Here is a 24537-nt window from a genome sequence, read left to right as displayed (position 1 = left end):
CCTCAGCCAGTGGTATGACGTCATAGCATACGTCACACGGAGGCCACTTGGAGAGCAGAAGGAAAGTGGGAGGAGCAGGACACACCTGCCCTCGTTCACTTTCAGCCCAAACTATACGGATCGACCGCCAGTTGTAGGCTTAGCGCTACTGCTTCAAGTGCGTTTTATTATCCATCTTATTTTCTATTAATTATGGCATTCTATTCCCATTTTATGTCCATTCTGTCTGCTCATGTCACACAATTTCCTTATTGTACAGTAGGCCTATTTCTTGTATGAAAGGCGCAATACAAATATTATTTATAAGTATAGTAAGTATTGTTACTGCTTTTTACACATCATAAATACCTGCAGACTCATTTCAATGAGGCTTGGTAATCTGCTGCATGAGTTTCAGATTTAGAAATTTGTGATCTGTCATGATAAATCATATTGATGCTTTCATCTCGCAAAAACATAATGTCCTCCATGCATTTACAGATAATGTTAATGTTAAAAAAAAAGAAACCACATATCTAGTAAATAAAATGTACAAAGTAAAATAACATTAGTTATATTACATGTTTCAGTAAAATATAAAGCTAACAATGAGGAAACTAAAAAGTTTAAATGCATTTATTCATCTTCTTCTTTGGTGGTCAGCAACAGGAGTTTAAGCAGTTGTACATTACTGCCACCTAACCACGGATGTATTTTCTTTCACCAAATGCATAACTGCAATGCATTGTGGGTGATTGTGGGTCCACCTCTGGAGTGACCATCATTGTTCATTCGCTCCCTCAGCCCTCCGGGGCTTGATCTCACCAAGATCACTTCAGTTTTTCAGACAATTGGACAGACACTTAAGATGGCGGCGGGGATTCCCCCGAGGGCAGGTGCTTAGGGGAAGTGAACGAGGGCATGTTGACCCACTAGGTATCATTGTAGACAAAGTGGCTGCTTTTGTCAAACCACTCCACAATCCAGCTCCAGCTCCATTACCCAGAGAAAATCTTTCAGAATATAAAGCACAATAGAGCAATTAAAGAAGGCCAAGCAAGTGAACCAATTCATGTCAGCTGCCTTTTATTCCTGTTTTATGTCACAAAGCCTTAATAATGTAGTTGTGGTGCATTACAGCAAAACAAGCAAATAGAGCTCAAATATGAAATCATTTTCTGGCTGTATTCCTTTTTTAAACACAAAGGTTTCCTTTTTGCTCAAAAAATCCTGAGCCAATGTCACATGCCAGAAGTGTCACCATGCAAAGACTTAAGAATATATTGTTTGACATACTGTATGTAGTGGTTTTGAAACACTTACGAATATGGCAACAATTCGAGGTTCTTTAGACATATTGGTAACGTTGAGTATTATATAAAGAGGGTTCTGAATACCTTGAATGCCCTGAATGCCTATAATTGATAAAACATTTTTAGAGAAACCCAACCCACATTTGTCTTTCTCAATCCACTGCTCCCTGATCATTGGCTGTTGCTTCTGTCCTTTTAGCTGTAATGTTCAATAGAAAATGCCCCTGAGTCACTGGACCTCATGATGGCCTCGCTATGTCTGAGTGACAGCTGGGAGCGGTACAACCCATTGTTGTGGGAATCCAGCGGGCTGTCCGACACCTACAGTATATGAGAGAGAGATAGGGAGACATGTTGCTCTTTAGTATATTACCACACATATTGTCATCCGTCAAATCCTTCAGTTTTGGTGATTTTCATGTCTTGACTATGCATACGCCTTACATTACATTTACCACCCTTCACCTTATCCAGAAGCTTAAAGTGGAAATGAAACACTGGATATAGTTAGCATAATTTACAAGATGGAAATAGTATAGGTCTATGTCGGTGATACTGGATTAAAATAATAAGTAATCTAAATTACATATTTCAAACAGGTGTAATGCCATTTTATTCTTGTTTAGAACCAGTTCTGAAGTTCTATATTAGTTTTCATGAGCTAACCAGCTAACTAGTGACAGCTCTGACAACAACTGACTTAATGGAGAATAAAGGACCTCAAACTAAGAAGTGATGCAAAGGAGGACACTTCAGTATTGCCCCTGGATACAGCAATGAATTTTATAGAGTAGAAAATGAAGGAAAAATTGTCCACTTTCACGCTTTGCCTCTTAAACGACCAGAGGTAAGCTATTGGGTTTCTAGAAATGCCCCCAAAATACCTTTCTGCTTCATCTTCTGCCATATTTTCTATATTATCTAATGCGTGTCCCGCATGTCAAGTTTCCTAAAACCCAACTGTCGCTTTCTTCTCTACTTAAATCCAACTGTCCCGTTCTTGTCCTGCGTGTAACAGAAACGTACCTTTTATACGCCCACCCACGATCTTTTCCTTAACCTAACTGCGTCAAAAGTGCAGCCAGTTTTCCCGACCAAGCACGTTTTGTTGACGTGTTTAGATATGAAGCTAAAAGAAACTTTTAGCGTCAATAACAAGGCCAAAGGCACCTGATCAAGCGTCCGTAGCTTACGCGATGGGAGTGAGAATGTGTTGTTACAGTTTAGAGTAAGAGTATTTTACCTCTTCAAATTTCTTGGCCTTGTACTGCTCCGCCCCTTTCAGGAAGTTCAGCAGTATGATGTCACACAACACCGTGCCCTACATAATAATAGTATTAATAACCTTTATTTATAAAGCACTCAACAAAGCAAGAGTATGACAGATGAAATTTAAAGACTCAGCCCAACAGCAGTCCCACATTTCCTCAAAGCTCACTATTCATGTTCACAGTTCACAGTTATGCTTCAGTAATGAGAGAACATTGTTGATCCAATTTTGTAATGTATTCAAGTACGACGAAAGGTCAAATTGTAACTTAAATCAGAAATTAAAGGAAGGTTTGGCTCCATTTATCAGTTCTGAGAGAAAAACGCCTGGTGTATAATGAGCTTTTACACTGATTGTGTCAAGTATACCAGTAAAACTCACCACTCCCACTGACGTGAAGGCTGCCACCATGTTGATGAGTGTAGGGATCATGTTAAACTTCCCTGCCTATAAAGGAAAAATAGTACTTTATCTCAGCATGTTTCAGTCTCCTGTGTGTCACTGCTGAAATGTCCTTACATAATAAAATCCCACCCAGAGCCTGATAGAATCATGCATGTAGGTACTAGCGACATTCCAAAACAGCAGTCTGAATTACCAAAAATTTTTTAACACTGTAAAACATTCCCACTGCAGTGTTTTCATCGCCGGGCCAACCTGCACCTGTGGCCGTGGAATGGGGTGTTTCAGCAGACTGCTCGGCCTCAACACCTGCCTCTCCTCTGTCTGTGACTACCACAGCATGGGCTTTATAGACAATTTGAATGTCTTTTGGGACCAGAGGTATTTATTCGGAGCGGGCTCCACTTAAACAGAACTGGCACGCAAATGCTCTCCGATGACCTAACATATGGCATACACCATGCTCGCGTAACTGCATCGAGCAACTGTCATTGTTTGTTTCCTGATCTCACTCAAACTGGACTTTAAGCTTCAATAATGGGAAAGAAACTAAGGGACGGGAAGTCCACTTTGAGACCCCCTGAACTCCAAATGGGCTGAGATCAGCTTATACTGGCACACCCTCTGTTTTGTTGTTGTTCATGCAGTCTATCCAGAGCTTCAACTTCTTTATCATAGCCTCAATTTGATCTCATTCAGGCGGGTAAAAATATGCATATTCAGAGAGGTGAAAATGATGGTCAATGAAGAAACTTTTAAATTCATCTTTCAGTTCAAAGAAACATGTGAATACTTTGCCCCTCGATAACGGTCAGGGTACTAAATTATAATCCGTTTTTGGTTTTAAACCAAAAACGAAAAAACGGGTCGATGGAAAAACAAAACTATCAGCTCCGTTTTCTCGTTTTTCCAATGTCCATACAAATTAAAAATTAACTGGAAAACTGCTCGTTTTTCAACTGTTGTTTTTTTTGTTATTCATGTTTCCGTTTTAACCCAAGAGCGAGAATACGGGCTCATTTTTATAATGTGCATAATCATTGAAAATCTGATGGAACACAGGTCTCGTTTATAATGTTATTTTGGTCTTACGTGTTAAGTCAAAAGTCTACTAAAACCAATGCGCTCTGGACAGGAAGTAACATTAACGTGTCAAAATAAAAGTATGAGAGCTGTAATAACTGCCAGTAGAACGAGGCACTTTATGAAAACATTGTTTGCCTGTAGCTTGTCAGATTAGACTAAAGTTAGCTATTTAGGGTTATATAAAGTTTTTAATTATTTAATAATTTTAAAATCACATGAAATCTATATCCATCTATTAATAGCCTATGTGTGGCAGTTATTGACTAGTTACTCTAATCTTACACCAGCCAGTAAAAAGGCATCTAACACTCTTTCAACCAAATTAACCAAAGATAACATGCATTGTTCCCTTCCATGCTCTTCGCAAGTAAATTAATATTCACAACTTTCATAAGATTTTGGGTGTTTTATTCAATTTTATAGCAGTTATGGTCTTCCCGGGCGAATTTTGACCTGGTAGAGCAACAGGGCACTATTGAGCTTTACAGAAGATAAAAACACAGGACACACGTGCATATTTACAAGTATGTATGACACACACACACACACACACACACACACACACACACACACACACACACACACACACACACACACACACACACACACACACACACACACATAAACACACACATACACAGACAGACAGACAGACAGACAGACAGAAAGACACACACACACACACACACACACACACACACACACACACACACACACACACATGCCTACCAAGAGCCTGGGTCTCGCCACTGTCCCACTAAATACTTGCTCTTGGGGGAATTACTGGAATTGTTGTGTCTTTGTAAATTATAGAGTGTGGTCTAGACCTACTCTATCTGTAAAGTGTCCTGAGATAACTCCTGTTATGATTTGATACTATAAATAAAATTTAATTGAATATACCAGTCTGTTACAATCCAAAACAACTAATCGTGTATATATATATATATATATATATATATATATATATATATATATATATATATATATATATATATATCCTCATTTTACTTAGAAATGAGGTATAATTCATGTAAATGAGGTCTGTTGACCATGAATGCAAAAAATAAATGTAAAACTAATGAGTGGAATGAAGTTGGATAAAAGGGGTAACCCTAAGTTACGGTATGCTAAGTACCACATTTTCAGTCACAGCAGTACAGGCTTGTGCTATTGGCAGGCCACGCAGTACTGAGGAGATCCTAAAAATGTTGAAATATAGCGATAGCAAAAAATTTACAAAAAAGGTATAGTCCAGTGGTTTGTAAGTATCCAGGAGCTGCTGCTAATAGCGTCTCACGGAGGAAAAGCTAGAATATCAGCAGAAAAATGCAAGCAGAGGCAAGAGCAAGCAGCAAAAGCACCTGCACTGTAAGAAATCAGGAAGTATTGCTGGGTTCCTGGACTATGGAACGACCTCCCTGGTGAACGTCTGCTTGCTACATCAGCATCTTCTTTTAAATCACTTTTGAAGACATATCTTTATCGAAAGGCTTTCTTATCTTATTCTTAACTTAATCATTCGATTTTTTATTCTTTATTCTTGACGTTCAGAACGGGTTACAATGTAATCATCCATTGGCTTTAAGTTTGTTCCACTTTTTTCCTAATGTTTACCTGGTTATTGTTGTTGTGTTTTCTGTGTTCATTGTAAAGCACTTTGTAATGCTTGTTTTAATAAGTGCTAAACATATAAACTTAAAATAATTATTATTATTACTTGCCTTTATACATGTAGTAGTACAAGAAATGACTTTTTCTGTTCATTTAATTCCCTTATAAAAATGTTGACGACTGATAATCAACTTTCACTGATCATAACTACTTTATCTAACCAGCAATTATGTTAAAGATAATAACCCTTTCAGTGTCTCACGTCCCAAACACTATGGCCACACTGTAGAAGTATTATGCATAGAAACCTAAGCAACCAGTGCCATAATATATATATTTTAGTACTCTATAAAAAGGAACAAGATGCTTCCATGTTGAGCTGTCAAAACGACTACATACAGATACATATCTCTTTGTCATTATTCATAATGGATAGTGTTCACACAAAGGTTGACACACACTAAGATATACTCACATTTCCATTGACCAGAACATCAAACCTAATAGCATAGGCTTTGACCAGAGTGCGGTAGTCCGTCCCATTCTCCATCTTATAGTATTTGGCAAACCTGTTAAAGAAAACAGTTTTAAGTGTGTAACTGAGATGCATTTTCTTGGTATAACAGAAAAAAAATCATAACCATAAATGATTATTTACAGTATATGTCACATTTAAAAGCATAGATAAAAGCACTTTGCAAAGGTCAAGAGAGCAAGTAACCACAACGGTAAAAGCTTTAACAAACTGATACAAAATGTTCACAAAAATGAACAAAAACAATAAATGAAGGTGTCGAACATTAAGGGTTATTTTAGCCTTTTTAACTAAATGGTTTAGTAGTTCACACCACATTCAAAGACCCGTATGAAAAGCTAGCAGATATTGCAGATGTTTGATTACAGATGCAAAGGTCTGATATTGTCCTTTTATTTTATTTATTATTATTTTATTTTATTAGCTCAGATCTGGACTAGCCAAAATGATCAGTTACTGATATATTGGAAATTATGTAGTCTGATTGATTACTTGATTAAAGGAACACACCGACTCATTGGGACTTTGTCTTATTCCCCGTATCCCCCAGAGTTAGATAAGTCCAGACATACCCTTCTCATCTCATGCGTGTTGTCTGACGCACAGCTTAGCACAGTTCCTGGAGGTAACCGGCCCATCTAGCCTCAGCTTAGTCACAGATCCTGGAGGTAGACTCAGCTCCATCTAGCCTAGCTTAGCACAGATCCTGGAGGTAACTCGGCTCCATCTAGCCTAGCTTAGCACAGTTCCTGGAGGTAACCGGCTCCAACTAGCCTACTGCTCCCAATAAGTGACAAAATAATGCCAACAGTTTCCTATTTACATGTTGTGATTTGTAGAGTCACAGCGTGTACAAATAACAAGGTCACATGACACACAGCCATCTTCTATCCGTATACAAACTGGGAACTATATTCTCAGAAGGTGAAGCACTGCTACTTCTGCTACTTGGGCGGAGGGATTTGCTTGCAGCACCTGAGAAGCCCCGTGGTGAGGAGCAGAGAGTAACAGTGCTTCGCCTTTCTGAGACTATACACTAAAGGATTATTAGGAACACCTGTAAGATTTCTCGTTAATGTAATTATCTAATCAACCAATCACATGGCAGCTGCTTCAATGCATTTAGGGGGGTGGTCCAGGTCTAGATAATCTCCTGAACTCCAAACGGAATGTTAGAATGGGAAAGAAAGGTGATCTAAGCAACTTTGAGCGTGGCATGGTTGTTGGTGCCAGACGGGTACCAACAACGAGTATTTCACAATCTGCTCAGTTACTGGGATTTTCACCCACAACCATTTCTAGGGTTTACAAGGAATGGTCTGAAAAAGGAAAAACATCCAGTATGCAGCAGTCCTGGGGGGCGAAAATGCCTTGTTGATGCTAGAGGTCAGAGGAGAATGGGCCGACTGATTCCAGCTGGTAGAAGATCAACGTTGACTCAAATAACCACTGGTTACAACTAGGGTTGGGCATCGTTTGGATTTTAACAATTCTGATTCCAATTGCGATTCTTCCTTTCGATTCCAATGAAACGGGTCACATGCTTATTTCACAAATAAGAGGAACGTTTTATTTTGATTCAATGGTGGGTTGCAGTTTTACTGAGCTTTTTCAACGTAAAATAAAGGCAGGCTGGTGGTGGTGGTGTAATGGTGTGGGGGATCCCTTTCGCCTTCAGAACTGCCTCAATTCTTTGTGTCATTGATTCAACAAGGTGCTGGAAGCATTCTTTAGAAATGTTGGCCCATACTGATAGGATAGGGTCAAACACGGTATTAGTATGGTGTTCCTAATAATCCTTTAGATGAGTGTAGTTCCCAGTTTATATACGGTTAGAAGATAGCTGTGTGTCATGTGACCTTGTTATTTGTACACGCTGTGACTCTACAAATCACAACATGTAAATAGGAACATGTTGGCGTCCCAATAGGTTGGCATGTTCCTTTAAGGTTTTGCTGCAGAATTCGTCAATATAAAATGTTTAAGACCGTAAGTAAAAGTTACTACAAGGCGTTTTAACTGGTTGTAAAAAAGTCCCAATTTAAACATACAATAGGCCTATGTAATTTTCTGTGGCTAGGGGTCCCTCAGTTGAAACCATGGATCGACCTGCAGTCGGAGCTCTGGCTGGAGGTGGAGAGCTCTGCGCCAGGAGCAGCTCCCCCCCCCGGCCAGGAGCATAGCTTCACCTCTCTGCTCTGCCGGTCCCCGCTGATCCAGATGAAAACACTACCGCTTTTGTCCTGAGGGGTCGCCAAAAAATCAACACAAAATGATGACTTTGGTCTTGGGAGCCATAAATATCCACAGCAAACTAATACATATGACCATGTGTTGTTGATATCTTATATACAAAGTAACTTTAGCACTAGAGGAAAGCTCAAAGAAGGTCTTTTCTGTTGTGTAAAAGTGGAAGTTCTTGTCTCATTTTGTTGCCAGAGGAAAGGGCATGGTGGCACTAAAATAATAATATAATAATAATTACAATCATCCCCTGTGGACCGTAAATATATCTAATGAATTTCATGGCAATCTGTCCAGTAGCTGTTGAGCTCGCTAGTTGAGTTCTCTAGATGTAAAAAAACAAAAAAAAACATGTAGTTTAATACCTGAAATTGTAGCCCGGTGAGACATCGCTCTTCTGTGACATGGCATCGAGTCGGGTGAATGAGTACGAGGGGTTACACTGGTCATCTGACTTGTCCAGATCACATATCCAGCCGATCTTTATTCCGATCACTCCTCCCTGACAGAATTTTCAAAATAAGAGAGACGCGTGGATGAGTGTGTGTCTCCTAGGGATTTCATTTATATACAACTAATCTACACTGCCTAATATGGAAGAAACAATGTGCTGCCTGTGTTGGGGTTACACGTAACATTTTGTTTGTATGAAGGAGAAAGTCATTCTTAACCCACAGCAAACCAGGGTTCATATATTGCCTCACGCACAACTAAAGTCACCTTTTTTAACACTTTTTAGATCACATCCCCAGACATACATTACGAACCTGTTTGACAACATATGCCAAAGAAATCACACTTAAATTAGGATTATGTTGTTTTCTGCCTTTTGGAGGGAGGCTCAAAAAATATATAATGCAAGCTGTACTTTCAACCAGAATTTGTCTCGGTTACATTGGATAATGTTACAGACAGTTGTATTATTCATCTGATTTAAGAATTTGTGTTTATTTATTGTTACTTTACTTATTATTTGATTGACTTGTCCACCTCAGTAGAAATTAGTTTTTGGCTTTTACAAAGTACATCAAAGGTACATGCAATACACATAACACAACACGCCATACCATGATATAGGTTGTTTATTCCTACCCTCTAATACGACATCCATCCACATATCTAAACCAGAGAACATAACAGTCACTTCATGAAACACATTGTGAACTGGTCGCAGTTTGGTTATGTTTAGGCACCAACACTACTTAGTAAGGTTTAGAAAAAGATTGTGTTAAAATCAGTACATCTGTTATGTTACTTTCAGTTACGCATGTGATGCAGAATGTGACGTTCCGCTTAGTAAAAAAAAAAATTGCAGTTCATTTTTTTTTTTTTAAACGGGACACAAACCCCGTCCTCCTGGGTGAAATTAGACTATTTAGTTTGTTTTGAGGGTGTAATCTGTGCAATCAATTTGATTTGATCAGCTGCATGTGGTTGAATCTACCAGTATTGGACCAGTGGTTCAATGTATTGTCTAGCCCAGTGTTTCTCAAATGGGGGTACGTGTCCCCCTAGGGGTACGTTGGAGGACTGCAGGGGGTACGTGAGATATTTAACAAAATGTTTAATAGTTACAAGGCTGTTGTCCAGAACATTGTTCCTCTTTATGTAGACTTTTTTTTTTTTTCCTACCAAAATGTGACATTTGTGTCGCCTTCTTTGGACCTAATCTTGCCTCCTTCCTTCTACTTTTTACAAGTTTCTCGCTTTTTTCGAAGTTATATCACTGTTTTTGAAGTTTTTGATACTATTTTCGACCTATTCTTGCCTTACTTCCTTTCCTTCTTTCTACCATCTTTTTCCAAGGTTTTGTCTTTTTTTACAGTATTTGTCTCCTTTTCTCATCAGCATTTAAATGTTTTTTTCAGTTACAAGGCTGTTGTTCAGTAAATCTATCGCTGACAGCGCTGTACTGTTCCTCTTTATATAGACTTTTTTTTCTACCAAAAATGATTAGCGCTGGTTAGGGGGTACTTGGCTTAAAGAAACAATTCAAAAGGGGTACATTATTTAAAAAAGTTTGAGAACCACTGGTCTAGCCTATGGACAGGAATGCTAGCTTTTAATTACTAAATCATTAAAAAAAAAACACTGTTTGAAGGGAAAATCAATGAAAATGCTGTAATTGTAATGATCAGCACTGAGAGACCAGAAAATCATCTGCCTTGACTCTGACTTAACTGTGAAAACATCTCTTGACTCTACCTTGTCTGCCAGTTTAGTGAAGTTCTGCTGTGCGTAGCGGACCACGTCTCCCACTCTGAAGATAGGGCAGTAGGTGTTGTTGACCATGTCAAATTTACATTTTTTTATGTACTCTTCAGAGATGGTAGTAGGGAAGTTACCTCTGCACACATACAGACATATCATCATATGAACATGTCATACCTCAGTGTCATCATCGTCATTATCATCATCATATTTAAAATCATAATGGTCATACTTGGTGTAGTTGAAGGTTGGAAAGCGGATGCTATTCTTAATGAAAATGGTGAAATTCTCCACTTCCATCATTGGTGTACTGAAAGAGAGGTGAAGGGAGGAACATAGAAGAAGAGAAAATACAGATAGACATACAAACAACAGTTTTTAAACAGTAAACATTATTTTTAGGGATGCACCGAATCCAGGATTTGGCTTCGGATTCAAGTATTCAGAATTTTTTTCCACCAAACCGAACCCTATGCTTGCGCTACGCTGGTCGACGTAATGACGGCGCCGTTGATTACGGGAAGGTGTTTACGTAGGTGGAGCGTTCAATGCAGCAGGCTGAGAGAAAGTGAAAATGGAACTGGTGAGCAGAAAATGTGTTGTTTGTCAGTACTTTCAGTCAAAAGAAGGCCATTCAAGTCCAGCTACATGTTTAATTTGCAATGCTGATTTGTCTCATGGTGGCGAGGACCCTAAACAATACAGAACATCACCGCTGTTACAACATCTGGTATGAAACATCTGGAAGAATACGAGCTGAGCATGAAGGAATCTACAGACAGCAGCCAGAATGCAGCAACTTCAGGTACGGCAAAGGAAGGACAGTCACAGCTAAAAACTTGTGTTAACCAGTGTCAACCTCTCCCAGGCTGTCAGCCTTTTTCTTGGCAAATGAGTCTCCGTACGAAAGCAGTGGAAGCTGAACGGCCGGCTGCTGCTCGTTAACCAACGTTAGCTTTCTAATTTCACCCCCCCAACATGCCTTCATCATACACTGGTTAGTGAAAATTGTCACTCAGCTGGCGATAGCAATGTGCTTTCCTACGATGTGAAAAGAGCATGTGAATTCAACATTAAATTGTTACATTTAACTATTTTAGAGGCTGTGGACGTTGTTTACTGTGTTAATGGTCTGAGGATGGGAGGAGGATTTGGTATTCAGTTTCGGTATTCGGCCGAACCCCAAAAATCTGGATTCAGTGCATCCCTTATTATTTTCACAAGCCTCACAAACAACATTTTCTCTTTGACTATCATGGTGTGACAAGGCTCAGTGTGTACCAATGGACACACTTCTGTTCACCTCCACTGTACTGGGGTGGAGGCAGAAACCTCAGATATCTCAAAAGCTGGACAAATGATACCCTAACTATCTGCATAGATACAGTACATATGACTAGAGGTTAGATACCCTTTAAAGAGTGCACTACCCCAACATAATGAATGTCTGAATGTAACTGCACATCATGACTTTGCTATCAGGATAACCCTGTTCTCTCTTCATGTTTATTAGCATAGCAGTACAGAATGCTCGGTTACGTTGTAACCTTGGTTCTCTGAGTGCAGAGAATATCTCTCCACCATTACATATTCCATATGTACGGGGATGATCCCCTGAGGTCAGGTACGTGGATACTTCTTTAAGACACACTGGCTTGCCCGGCCACGCCCTATGCTATTTCCTATAAAGCACCTGTGCTGGCGTGGAATCACTGATAGTTTGATTGGAACCGTCTCCAAGCGGCCTACAGCTGGAGGTACGCCCAGATGACCGGAAGCAGAATGAACCACTGGACAGTCTTCCTAAGGGCCCATGTGCGCTTGATGTATTCCACCACTCTACCATCCAAGCCTCTTCAGGACAGGAGAGTGAAAGGAACCCTGATGAAACCTCTCTCAGGAATGCTTGGATCAGGGTAAAGGATAAACCGTCCCCATCCTTCAAGAACCTGCAGTCTTAACTGCTATTTTTGAACAGGCAGGTCATGGAGCTTGCTTACTCTTCAGGCAAAGGTATGCCAGAGTAACCCAGTGTGAAGGGAGAGCAACTTCAGATCAGGAAGGATGCAGAAATGCTCCAAGGACCATGGTCAAGCCCAAAGAGAGACTAAATGACTGGACTTATGGCCTTAGGAAGCCTCTGAGAAACCAGGAACTCAGGGAGCAGTCATGTGCATGCAGTGTGGAAGCACAAACACACACTGCCTAGACCACTGCCAAAATTCCTTGCAGGGTTGGAACCAACTTTCCCGCCTCCAGCTGGGTCAGCAGAAACGACAGGAGGCCACACTCCGTCAGCCTGATTTCTCAGAGACGAGGCTGGAAGAGAGCGGAAGAAGGAGAGGCGGAAGGAGGAGAGGCATAAAGCAGACCCTGAGGCCATAGGTGGCAGCATAGGAATCAAACCTGAGCCGCTGCGGCAGGGACTAAGCTTTAGTACATGGGGTGCATGTTCAACCAGATGAGCCACCAGGGCACCTTCCTTTACTTTCATGCCGGAGCGTCCCAACCCAGGCGCGGACTGACATTCCTAGGGAGAAGAAGAGTAGACACTGTCTGTCCTCTTGTCCCTAGCTGAAGACACACCCAAGGGTGGAGCCTCCACTCCCATGTGTGCGGTCCCCCTCACAACACGATGTCTGCTGCTGAGTTAGCAGCCCGGCATATGCACTGCTATGAGCGAGCAGAAGAGGGGATGTGCCCACAGATACAGCCTGGTTGCCAGTTTGCACATTGGCTGCCACCACTGTGCTGTCGATCTTGACAAAGACGATGACCTCTCAGTTCAGGGCAAAATCTGGCGGAGTGCTAGGTGAACAGATATAGCTCCAGGGCAGAGATATGTTGAGTCACCTAGAGGCTGTACCAACGGCCGCTGACCCCGCGGCCTTTGTGGACAGCACCCCACATCTGTGGAGACCAGCTGGTGATGAACCACTGGTTGCAGCGCACTTCTTTGCTATGCTTCAAAGTCAGCCACCAGCAGAAGGATCCGTGCCTCTACAAGACCAACCATAATCCGGTGCACAGGTCTCAAGTAGAGGAGGGTGAGGGGAACTATCTGGATGTCCTCCATCCCATGAGGTGAAGGCAGAGCCACCAGTCAACCTGAGAATGCGGCTGGAACTGGCAAAGCGGCATCATCCTCAGCACACATGGCGCGTCAGGTCACAAGCAATACGCCGGTAAAGGGACAAGCAACCGCTGCAACTGGACTCCCAAAGACAGTCAAAACTGTTGTCACGTAGGCTACTTTGTTTGCAACACGGGAACAACAATCCACGGAGGCTGCTCACAGATAGGCTCCTAACTCAACAGGTAAGCAAATTCACCGTTGCAACCCACACTTTCTGTTTTTCTCTATGAGATTGTCTGCACACACGTAACCATACTCCTCAGGTGGAGATCAAACAATCAGTGATTCCACACCAGCACAGGTGCTTTATAGGAACTAGCATGTCTTAAAGAAGTATTCACGTACCTGACCTCAGGGGGATCATCCCTGTACATATGGAATATGTAACGGTGGAGAGATAGTCTCGATACGATAGAGAACACTGACAGTGAAGCCTTGTTAAAAGCTCTGTGAAGCCTTGTAAAAAGCTCTCTATCACATGCACAGTATCATCTTACGTTTTGATGGTGTCGATCTCGGCAGGACACCATCCTCTTATCTCACACCTCTTGACAGTGGTGTTAAAAGGAACACATTTCCCTGTCAGAATTCCTGAGCAGGAAAAGAAAAGCTTATATGCAAACTGCAAAACCCCCCAAAAATGTAGGTTCTAACTGATTCAACAAATATGCAATACATATAATAATTAGGGCTGTCAAACGATTAAAAATTTTGAATCGCGATTAATCGCTGAAGTTCTATAGTTAAGTGCGATTAATCGCATGTTTTATCACAATTAAAATTCTATTATTTCGCATTTCAGAACTGTTTTTTAAGTACATATTAACAATCGAAAGCAGTTCTTACCAGTGGATTTTGATTGGGAATCAAATGAACGCAAAGAAAGTTACTTGATGAACTTTTATTTATTTACTGTAAACAAATGTGTGAATCTGTCATTATTGCACAATTCCTCCAAGTCCCTAACCTAACTGAGATGTAACACTAACACTTTGCTTATACAGTACAAACAAAATGGTCCAAAAACCGGATGCCACAGCAGGACATTTAACCTTTACATTTTTAACAAGGATTGAGAACAATTGACTGAGATGTAACACTAACAACCACGTTAAGGCAAACAAGTGCAAAGTCCAGCCAGAGTCAATATAGTGTTTAGTAACTCCTAAATAATTGTGATTACTCACTGACGTCCAGTGATCCCCCGGTTAATGTGTGTTTGCACTTGGCAGCAGTTCCAGTTTAGCTGCTTTCTCCGTGTCATACAGGCTGTGTATGGTGAAACTACTGTCCCCCTTGATGGCAGTGTATAAGACAGGTCAGAACATGCCAACCGTAGTACGTCTTTAAGACCCGAGTCCTCTACGATGCTGACAGGTCTGCAGTTAGTTGCCACCCCTTTTGCAAGAGCTGTAGTCATTTTTTTGGATTTGGTTTCATCCACAGGTCGGGGAGTAGCACTCTCCAAAATACTGCTTTGCCTGAGCCCGCTAGCATCAAACTGCGTCATGTTAATATGCTTAGCTCGTAGGTGGTAGCTCAAGCTTGACGTGCTTCGGTGATATTTTAATTCGGCTTTACACAATGTGCATATGGTTTTGACTTGTCTACTGAGCCGTCCGGGAGTTTTTTTAAAAGAAAAGCGCCATTCAGAAGTGTTTCTGGCAGCCTGCCTGCGTTCTGCAGCAGAAGATGTGTTGTGAAGAAGTACGGCAGCGCCAAAGGGTCAAAATAGTAGCCGTTAGGCACGACGCAAAGCCGAGTGAAGTGTAAAATAAATGAATCCCATGCCGGCATGCGATTAATGCGATTAAAAAACATTAATCGCATTGCGTCGGCCCTTAATCGCATCGCGATTAACGCCTTAACGCTGACAGCCCTAATAATAATAGTAATAATCATGAAAACAAATTCATCAAATACTGATATAATAAGAGAAGAAAAAGAAACAGAGAGAAGATCTCACCATAACCTCCTGGCTTGTTAAGGTGCCTTGTGCAGTTACTGTCGTGGGTACAAATAAACTTCTTCTCACTCTGGGTAACACACACCCACACACACCCACACACACACACACACACGTGTTAAACGGGGCGTTGTAGGGACAAATCCGCTGAGAATCATCAAAGACCAAAAACAGAGCTAACAGAGAGTAAATCTGCATCCATTAGGCCAGCAGAAAATGACTCGCATTGAATGCCAATGTTGCTCAGTGTCTAAATTTACAGCTCACAGAAACTTAGTTCATAAGTTTGCTCCTTTTTCGGCTGTTCAAGGTGAAGGAGCTCCGCAGACCCGCATTTAACTCATTTTTTTGGCCTTTTTTAAGCTAGTTTCCGATATTTTTTGTATGTGTGTTAAGTTAAATGATCAAGGGAACGGCTTTCTTTTTTGGATATGTAGCTAGGTCAGTGAATAACCGATGTTAGCTAGTTATGTGGGTCATCATCGGGTTGGACCTGTTAGCAGGAACAGCTGGTTAGCACAGCAGCTAGCTGGTTGAGGATCATTTTATTTATCACTCATTTAAAACAGAAAGGCAATACATACACATGCTTGTGTTGGTGAGGATTACTCTGCAGATTGTGAATGTGAGAACACAAACACGAAACGAAAACGTACGCGTTTAGCTTGCCGTCCGTCTACAACATAGCTCTTCCGCTGTCCGTCATGGCGTTCATAATTCGCGCGAGTGGAGCGTGACGTCACGTGCAAAGGGTCTATACAACCTATGGAATACATTGACCCAGCACATAGTTTCAATAATTGCGTAGACTTATGTTTAATAGTTCAGAGTTAAAAATGTCTAGCTGGAATACAAGAGGACGAAACAAGTGCTTGGTAGGATGACGCAGATGAAATCAAATATAATTTTCATGCAGGAAACTCAGGGGGTCATCTTAATTCATAAATCTGTCCCGTTCCAGCTGATAAACAAATACATCCATCCATCAGGGAGGTACATTATACTAAACGGCTCCATAGTATCTCTTCAGATCAATTTACTATGCTTATATGGTCCGAACAATGACGATCCAGATTTTTTCCAGAACCTATTTTTCACCCCAGCATCCTACCCTGGACATTTTATTATTGGCGGGTATTTTAATTGTGTACCAGACCCTTTACAAGACCGCTCTACTGGCAGTGACACTTCACACCAACAAACAAGAAAGATTATTCAAAAATGTATGAATGATTTGAATTTGACTGAAATTTGGCGAGATCTTAATCCCAATAAAAATGAGTATTCATGCTTTTCAAATACATATAAGACGTACCTTAGAATAGATTACTTTTTAATTTCTAAAGATTTACTACCAAATATTGATAAGTGTTGGTATGATGGTATTTTATTGTCAGACCATGCACCAATTTCATTAATAGTGCAAGTACTGAATAAGATTTTTTCCCCACCTAGATTTAGTTTCCAATCTAAATGGCTCCGGTACCCAGAGTTTGTGGAATTTCTAGATGGGAAAATAGATGAATATTTGTCCTTTAACACTAACCAAACCAGTGCCTCAACAAAATGGGAAGGGCGCATATAAGGGGAGAGATAATCAGTATACTAAACATCAGAATTATATTTTGAAAGGCTGAACACTATTGAACACTAAAGAAAGTTAGAGATCTAAAACGAGAATTACACCACAGTGACATACCGTAAAAACAACAAGAGCTTCTCTACCTGAAATCGCCATACAACGAGATAACTTGTATTAAATTGCCTCCAATCTGGTATGGTTAAAACAATCATATTGCGACCACGGTGAAAAACCGGGAAAGCTTTTAGCATGGAGAGTAAAAAAGATACAGACAAATAGAGCAATTAACTCCATTACACTAGAAGACGGGAGAACTGCCATCGACAATGTTGAAAGAAATGCACAAATTACTACAAAGATGAATCTATGAATCTGAATATGAAATGACTCAGGAAAAGAAGATTTTTAGACCAACTCCAATTTGCAACTTTACCTGATGAGGCTAAAACCGGCTAAAAGGCTTTAAACAATGAATAATGAAAAGGCACCGGGGGCTGATGCCTACCAATAGAAATGCATAAAAGGTTTTCAAGTAAACTGCTACCACATCTTCTCAAAATGTTTAATGAATCTTATGGTAAAGGAACACTGCCTCCATCCTTGAGATCAGCTGTTATCTCCTTGCTGTTGAAGCCAGGCAAATCTCCCTATCGTCCTATATCCCTACTGTCATGTGATACAAAAATACTGTGTAAGGCACTGGCGAGGCGATTAGAAAAATATATATGCAGACAAGCCTTTCATAATATTCACTGATTGTTAAATATTTTGTATGCTAAACATAACGCGTCACCACGCAATCCTGTCATTAGATGCCGAAAAGGCCTTTGACAGGGTGGAATGGAGATACCTTTTTAATACTCTAAAAAGATTTCTTAAATGGATTGAATTATTATACATGGATCCAACAGCACAAATGATAACAAACAATCAAACTTTAAAGCCCTTTAAATTATCTAGATCAACACGCCAGGGATGCCCATTGTCCCCTTTACTCTTTTTGTTTGCTATCGTGAATCGCCACTTATGGCTATATTTTTTTCAGAATGCATCTTAATGCTGATGAACCAGTTGTAATGATGGTAGAAATATTAATAAAGGTGAGGCACTAATAAAGGTAGTATTGCAGAAATGGTAGTGAGAGTAGCTGACCTCGGGACAGTATCCTTGGACTTGGTTCTCTGTAGTGATCATTTTGGTGATGATGCAGAAGACTGAAGCTCCCTGTGGAAAACACATAGCACATCACCATCACTGTATCTTACTAGCACTCATCCATCCATCTGTCCATTCATCCAACTATCCGTCCATACCTGTGTAGGAGTGACGTAGTCTGCAACATCCATCACCTTGTCATTGTAGATTCCAAAACCTTTGACCTTGGTCATCACTGAGGATTCAATAGCCGTGTCTCTCACCTGGTAGGCCTTCTCATTGACAAACACCCACCTGAAGCACACACACACACACACACACACACACACACACACACACACACACACACACAAATAACACATTGAGCTAAAACTGAAACGTTAGGCCTGTGCACTTGTTCTGACCAAGAACAGAAAAGGTCTAGTGTATTGCTTCTTAACCTAACCATAACCAATCCCACTCCTCTTGCCTAAACCTAACCTAACCAACCCAACCAGTGTCAGTGTTGAGTGTCACAACCCCCTGCAAAATTACTCGTTACTATCAGAATTTGATCCATTCGGTCCGATATAATTTGGAAAGTCTAGAAGAGCCCCACGATTAAATCATTTATTCCCCATTCAAGAAAGCGGAGCGCTAAACTGGAAGAAGCCTGCTCGGCCGGCGGAGGTCTCCAGTGCATCTTCTCTATGGGCTGCACAGTGTGGAATCGGAGGAATAGGCTACAAACACTCACAGGCAAACGACAGATAGCCCAGTGTCCCGCTGTGAAACACCAGACACAGGAGAACTGCAATAGGCCTGTTGGGAATTAGGACGGTACAGACTCAATTATTAGCAATTAGCAAAGATATTTGATCAATATTGATGATTAATGAAGAATATGTGTATTAAATAATCGAACAGGGCACCACCCTGGAATCAGGGGCCAATAACTGAACTGTGAATACAGTCTCAAAAATGGCGTTCTCTTAAAAATACAGATATTGATTAATTTAATAGTATATATAATATTTATAAATGTGTGTGTGTGTGTGTGTGTGTGTGTGTGTGTGTGTGTGTGTGTGTGTGTGTGTGTGTGAGGAAAAGAGCGAGAGAGAGAGAGAGAGGAGAAGATGATGACGAGATCACATGGGTAGCTAAGCCATACACGTAGACGGCAAAACATGCTGGGCAAAAAGAAAACTCAACCTCATGATTGTGAATGTAACTTGACTTTAAACCTTTCTCCCGTTTGCTGGCTGGTGCAGGTGAAAGTGTGTTGAGCATCCTGTGCACATTGTTGACATATATACTTATCATAAAGCACTGAAAGGCGGGGGTAAATAAACCTGGTTACAGAGTAGCCAACCACAAGGGATGTTCTAACTTAAAGCTAATGCACCCTTAACGGGGCAGGGATCATTTCATTGGTCAACACTACACCTGGCATTCTATTGGTTGGGGGATTTTGACAGGGTTGTAACACAAAAAATCCGAGAGCGCAGGAGAAATCCGAGAGAAGATTTGCTTCCTGAGTGCGAGGAGAAGGGCCAAAGCTGAGAGCAGGAAATCTGTCCAAGCAACAACATATCTGAGTCCAAGCGTAACGTTTGAGCAGAAGTCCAGCAAATCCAAGCTCGAGCAGTGGCTATTTGATTGTGAGAGCAAGGTTTTTAGGGAAATTATTACAAAATCTAAATGTGAAATCAATGAGAAATGCTCTCAAATTGAAAGAACGCGTTCTTGAATAAAGATAGGAATAAAACTCCATACTCACACACATACAAGTGAAATGCTCTTTTTTCATTTCATTTTTCGTTTATTATACAGGAACATTTTTAAAGTAACAATAAGTTACAATATAAACAGGCCTGACTCAGTTTAAAAACTGGTTTGCAGCAAGTTCCTGTTCTGCAGAAACATAGAACATAGGACACAGTTAAAACACATGAGGACAGAAACACATGTACAGGACATGAGCATGGGCTAGACAGATACAGACAACTAAAGACAGAAACACATGTATAGGACATTAGCATGGGCTAGACAGATACAGACAACTAAAGACAGAAAGACATGTACAGGACATTAGCATGGGCTAGACAGATACAGACAACTAAAGACAGAAAGACATGTACAGGACATTAGCATGGGCTAGACAGATACAGACAACTAAAGACAGAAAGACATGTACAGGACATTAGCATGGGCTGAGACAGATACAGACAACTAAAGACGGAAAGACATGTACAGGACATTAGCATGGGTTAGACAGATACAGACAACTAAAGACAGAAAGACATGTACAGGACATTAACATGGACTAGACAGATACAGACAACTAAAGACAGAAAGACATGTACAGGACATTAACATGGACTAGACAGATACAGACAACTAAAGACAGAAAAACATGTACAGGACATTAGCATGGACTGGACAGATACAGACAACTAAAGACAGAAAGACATGTACAGGACATTAGCATGGACTAGACAGATACAGACAACTAAAGACAGAAAGACATGTACAGGACATTAACATGGACTAGACAGATACAGACAACTAAAGACAGAAAGACATGTACAGGACATTAGCATGGACTTATTATTATTATTATTATTATTATTATTATTATTAAAAGGGTGCTTCAGGTCTCATGTGGGACATGTGGCCTTCCTTTGTCTAGGAGGTCACATATCTGAGGAGATTCTCTTTGTTTAAAAGGGCTCACACTGCTTCAGTTCCAACAGGCCATACACAGTCAGTCAATCAGTAAATAAATAATTAAATACATTTGTGAAAATACCACGTATGTTTATTTTACCTGTGTACAAATATATGGAAATCTGTGCACTAATTGGCCATTTTTGTTGTAATGCGTCACTAATTACCTTTTTAAAAAGTCTAATAAGATCTAACAAGATCTGACAGAGAGAAACAAGGATGGATCCCACTTTAGATCACTGTATGGTTTTGTTGTAATTTGTTTCAAATGACCTTCTAATAAAGTCGAATAAGATCATTCAGTGAAAAATAACGTTGGATCTCACTTTAGATTACAGTACTGTTCTGGTCTAATATGACGCTAATTACCCATTAATAAGGATGTAACTGGGAAATAAAGATACAATGTCCTGGCAGCTTTCACGTTACTGAGGTCGGATAGTGACATGCCATAATATGGCCACTTTAAGTGGTATGGGAGTAGAGCATCGATGAGGCATGTATACATATTAAATACCTAACGGTAGCTTTCTTCTAATAAGCAACAAATGACACTAAAAGGCTATGCCCGATATAAGGTTTCTAATTAGAGTGTAATTTGGTATAACTGTGACTAAGTTAGTATATTTGGGGTTTAATATGGCAATATAAGCAGTTTTTAATTACAGCATTATTTAGCTGTATGGTGTCATCAGGGTATAACTGTGTTTGTTTTCTGTCTAACAAAGATCACGGTAGTTTACTTTTAATTTGATACAAAGTAGAGCTTATTACGTCTTATTAATGAACTCATTACAGCATAATTTCGGTGTATGGTGTCTAATTAGGTTATAACTGTTCATTTACTGTCTAGTTAACGCCACATTATTTCTAGCTTGGTCTAATTTGATACAAAGTCTTATTATGTCATATTAACGTACTGTAAAATAAAGTGAGACCGTTTTAGGCTATAGCTTCTAAGCTCTTGTGCTGTCAAGCTACACAGAGTGCTCTTTCTGGACTGAGTGGAGCCAAAGTCATTCTACGTAGAATAATATCTCTGGTAGAGCTAACATACATTTATCTACAGTAATGTTAATGCTGGTGCACCTTAAAAAAAAGCTACAGGCTAGGCTTGTGTTGGCCTCAACAAAGAGTGGACACTCTCTGCAGCGACCCAGTCTGACCTCACACATTGCTTTGTCGCTAATTTGATTTGTTGAATGTTAGCAAAGTGGTAGGTTCAGGAAGAGTCTTGTCAGTCTTAGTGCATATATGGGCAGCAGATGCAAAATGTGAGCACTCCTTCTAAATATGCAACTCTCCAGAGCAAGTATGGCGGAATTATTGTCCTTCAGAAATGACATTGTGTACAGGACTGAATAGAAATCCTGATCTTTTACCAATTCATTTTTTAGCCCTAGCTGAGAGCAAAGTAAAGTTCTCAACAGTAACAAACCGTTGATCTAATATGGGGCGTGTTTGAGACGATAACTGGAAAAAGGAGCACCGTTCAGAAGGACATACAAAAGGTAAAATAAAAAAAATAAAGAATAATAATAATAATATAGTATTAATAATAATAATAATATATTATTATATTATAAATATTAGTGTTCAAATGTTTAATATAGAATATGTGTAGAATTATATTTAAAAATAGAACAAAAAATCTTTTTGACAGTAGGGCATTTCTAAATCTCTTTTTGTAAACAGACAATGACACAGAGGAATCCAATTAAATGTACATTCTTTTTTTCATTCCACAAGATAGCTCCACGAAATCTGATAGAAAACTAACCATGGGATTTAATAAATCAGTACAACTACAGCTGATGGCTTTCGATATGTGTTTGCAATTAAATGTACCAGGTTATTTAATATAAAACCATAAGTGGAAGGTAACCGTTGTTTAATCTTTGTGTTCGTGTGCGTGTGTAATGGCGGTACCAAATCACAAATATCACTACTTATATCAAAAAAGTACAAATTGCCAAAAGAAAACAAAAGAAAACACACGTGTTGTGGACAAAGATTACATGTTGTGCTTAAATGTAACACGTACAGTCAGAGACTCTAAAGGATATTTGACAGATGGCAAGATTTATACACGTTTGCATATCTATAGAACAGGAGAAGTTGCATGTATATATGCCAACCTGAACTTCAATTTATTTATATGAATCCTAATTTGATAATAATTTGAATGATTCACTAGACCTAACCTAAAAACCCCACCAATGACTGGTTGACCAACGACATTCATCATTTTTTTCAACATTAGTTTCTCGTAAATAGTAACAAGTGTCAATTAATCAGGGCAGGTGCAATATAATAACCAATGCCTAATCCATTAACCAATGCCTTATACATTGCATGAAATATGAAAATATAAAAAATAAAATTTCTGTAACTGGCAGCTGCTGTTGTTTCATTCAACCAGACCAAAGTAAATACTGCATAATCCTAAAATACACCAGAATGAAGGGAAATACTCACCCAATGAAGTAAGTAATGATGAGGAGTTGGACGACACGGTTGATGATGCCGATGGTCCAGCTCTTCACTACCACTGACTTGGTAGTTTCATAGGTCAAGAAGTCTTTTATACAAGACCACATCGTAGCAGTATGTGTCTGAGTAAACATAAAACAATATGTATTTGTGTATTTGGTAAGATTTAAAGGAATATAAAGAAAATGTATGGATTGTGAATATAAAGGCTGAAACTGAACTCAGCTGAATGCAGCTGTTAGTGTGCGTGCCGCAATTATAGATTTCAGTCCACAAATGCTGCTGACGTCGTCATTATTATTTAGTGTTGGAAAAAGAAAGAAATCGATATTTCAAGTCCAACACTGAGAGCAGTATCCAGATAGCCAAGAACTGTATCTCTTCCTCACGGAAAAGGCAGAGCTGTAAAGAAATCCCTGTTGCTCAGTGACACCAGTCTTCAGTCCATGCTCTCTTCCTGTAACTTCATGTATTATGTTGACCAACTGGCCAACAAGTAGACAGCTTTCTCTTTCTCGTCTGTCTGTATCTCTCTCTTTACCCACTCCGCCTATCTCTTTCTTCTTTCCTCTTTCTTGTTTATCTCTGACTCTGTGTTTCACCCCCTCGGTTATTTACACCCCTCCCTCTTTCTGTTCATCGCACCATGCACTAAGTGGTTAAGCATTCTGGGTTCACAGTCAAGGGGGGAAAAAAACAACAGGAACTGTTGAGTGTTGACTAAATGTAGGACAAAATCGTCTAAAATGCGTCTAAAGGTATTAAAATGAGCTTTTTTGCTATGCAATTCATTGGTTCCCTGAAAATGAGCGACAATGAAGATACCATTGTGAAAAGTTCAG

General features: G+C 39.9%; 1 protein-coding gene across 1 annotated transcript; it reads right to left on the bottom strand.

The window, feature by feature from the left end:
* Positions 1-1048: 1048 nt before the first annotated feature.
* Positions 1049-24267, bottom strand: p2rx3b (purinergic receptor P2X, ligand-gated ion channel, 3b). Its single transcript, XM_078270380.1, has 12 exons — positions 23681-24267; positions 18652-18787; positions 18491-18562; positions 15757-15826; positions 14288-14381; positions 10887-10964; positions 10649-10790; positions 8809-8945; positions 6140-6233; positions 2944-3009; positions 2536-2613; positions 1049-1613 (listed from the first exon to the last, which is right to left on the bottom strand). Exons 1-12 carry the CDS (start codon positions 23827-23829, stop codon positions 1488-1490), a joined length of 1242 nt encoding a protein of 413 aa, XP_078126506.1. The 5' UTR covers positions 23830-24267; the 3' UTR covers positions 1049-1487.
* Positions 24268-24537: the final 270 nt, after the last annotated feature.

The sequence above is a fragment of the Sander vitreus genome, chromosome 2 (genome assembly GCF_031162955.1).
Source record: "Sander vitreus isolate 19-12246 chromosome 2, sanVit1, whole genome shotgun sequence".
NCBI classification, from domain to species: domain Eukaryota; kingdom Metazoa; phylum Chordata; class Actinopteri; order Perciformes; family Percidae; genus Sander; species Sander vitreus.
This window is presented reverse-complemented; position numbering and strand designations above follow the sequence as displayed.

Bases quoted from the DNA above. Each gene is read 5' to 3' on its own strand.
- p2rx3b (XM_078270380.1), bottom strand. From the start codon at position 23,829: ATGTTTACTCAGACACATACTGCTACGATGTGGTCTTGTATAAAAGAC. The intron at 15,827-18,490 runs GTCAGCTACTCT...TGTGTTACCCAG, and splicing joins TCCAAGGATACTGTCCCGAG to AGTGAGAAGAAGTTTATTTG. The intron at 14,382-15,756 runs GTGAGATCTTCT...TTTCCTGCTCAG, and splicing joins TAACAAGCCAGGAGGTTATG to GAATTCTGACAGGGAAATGT.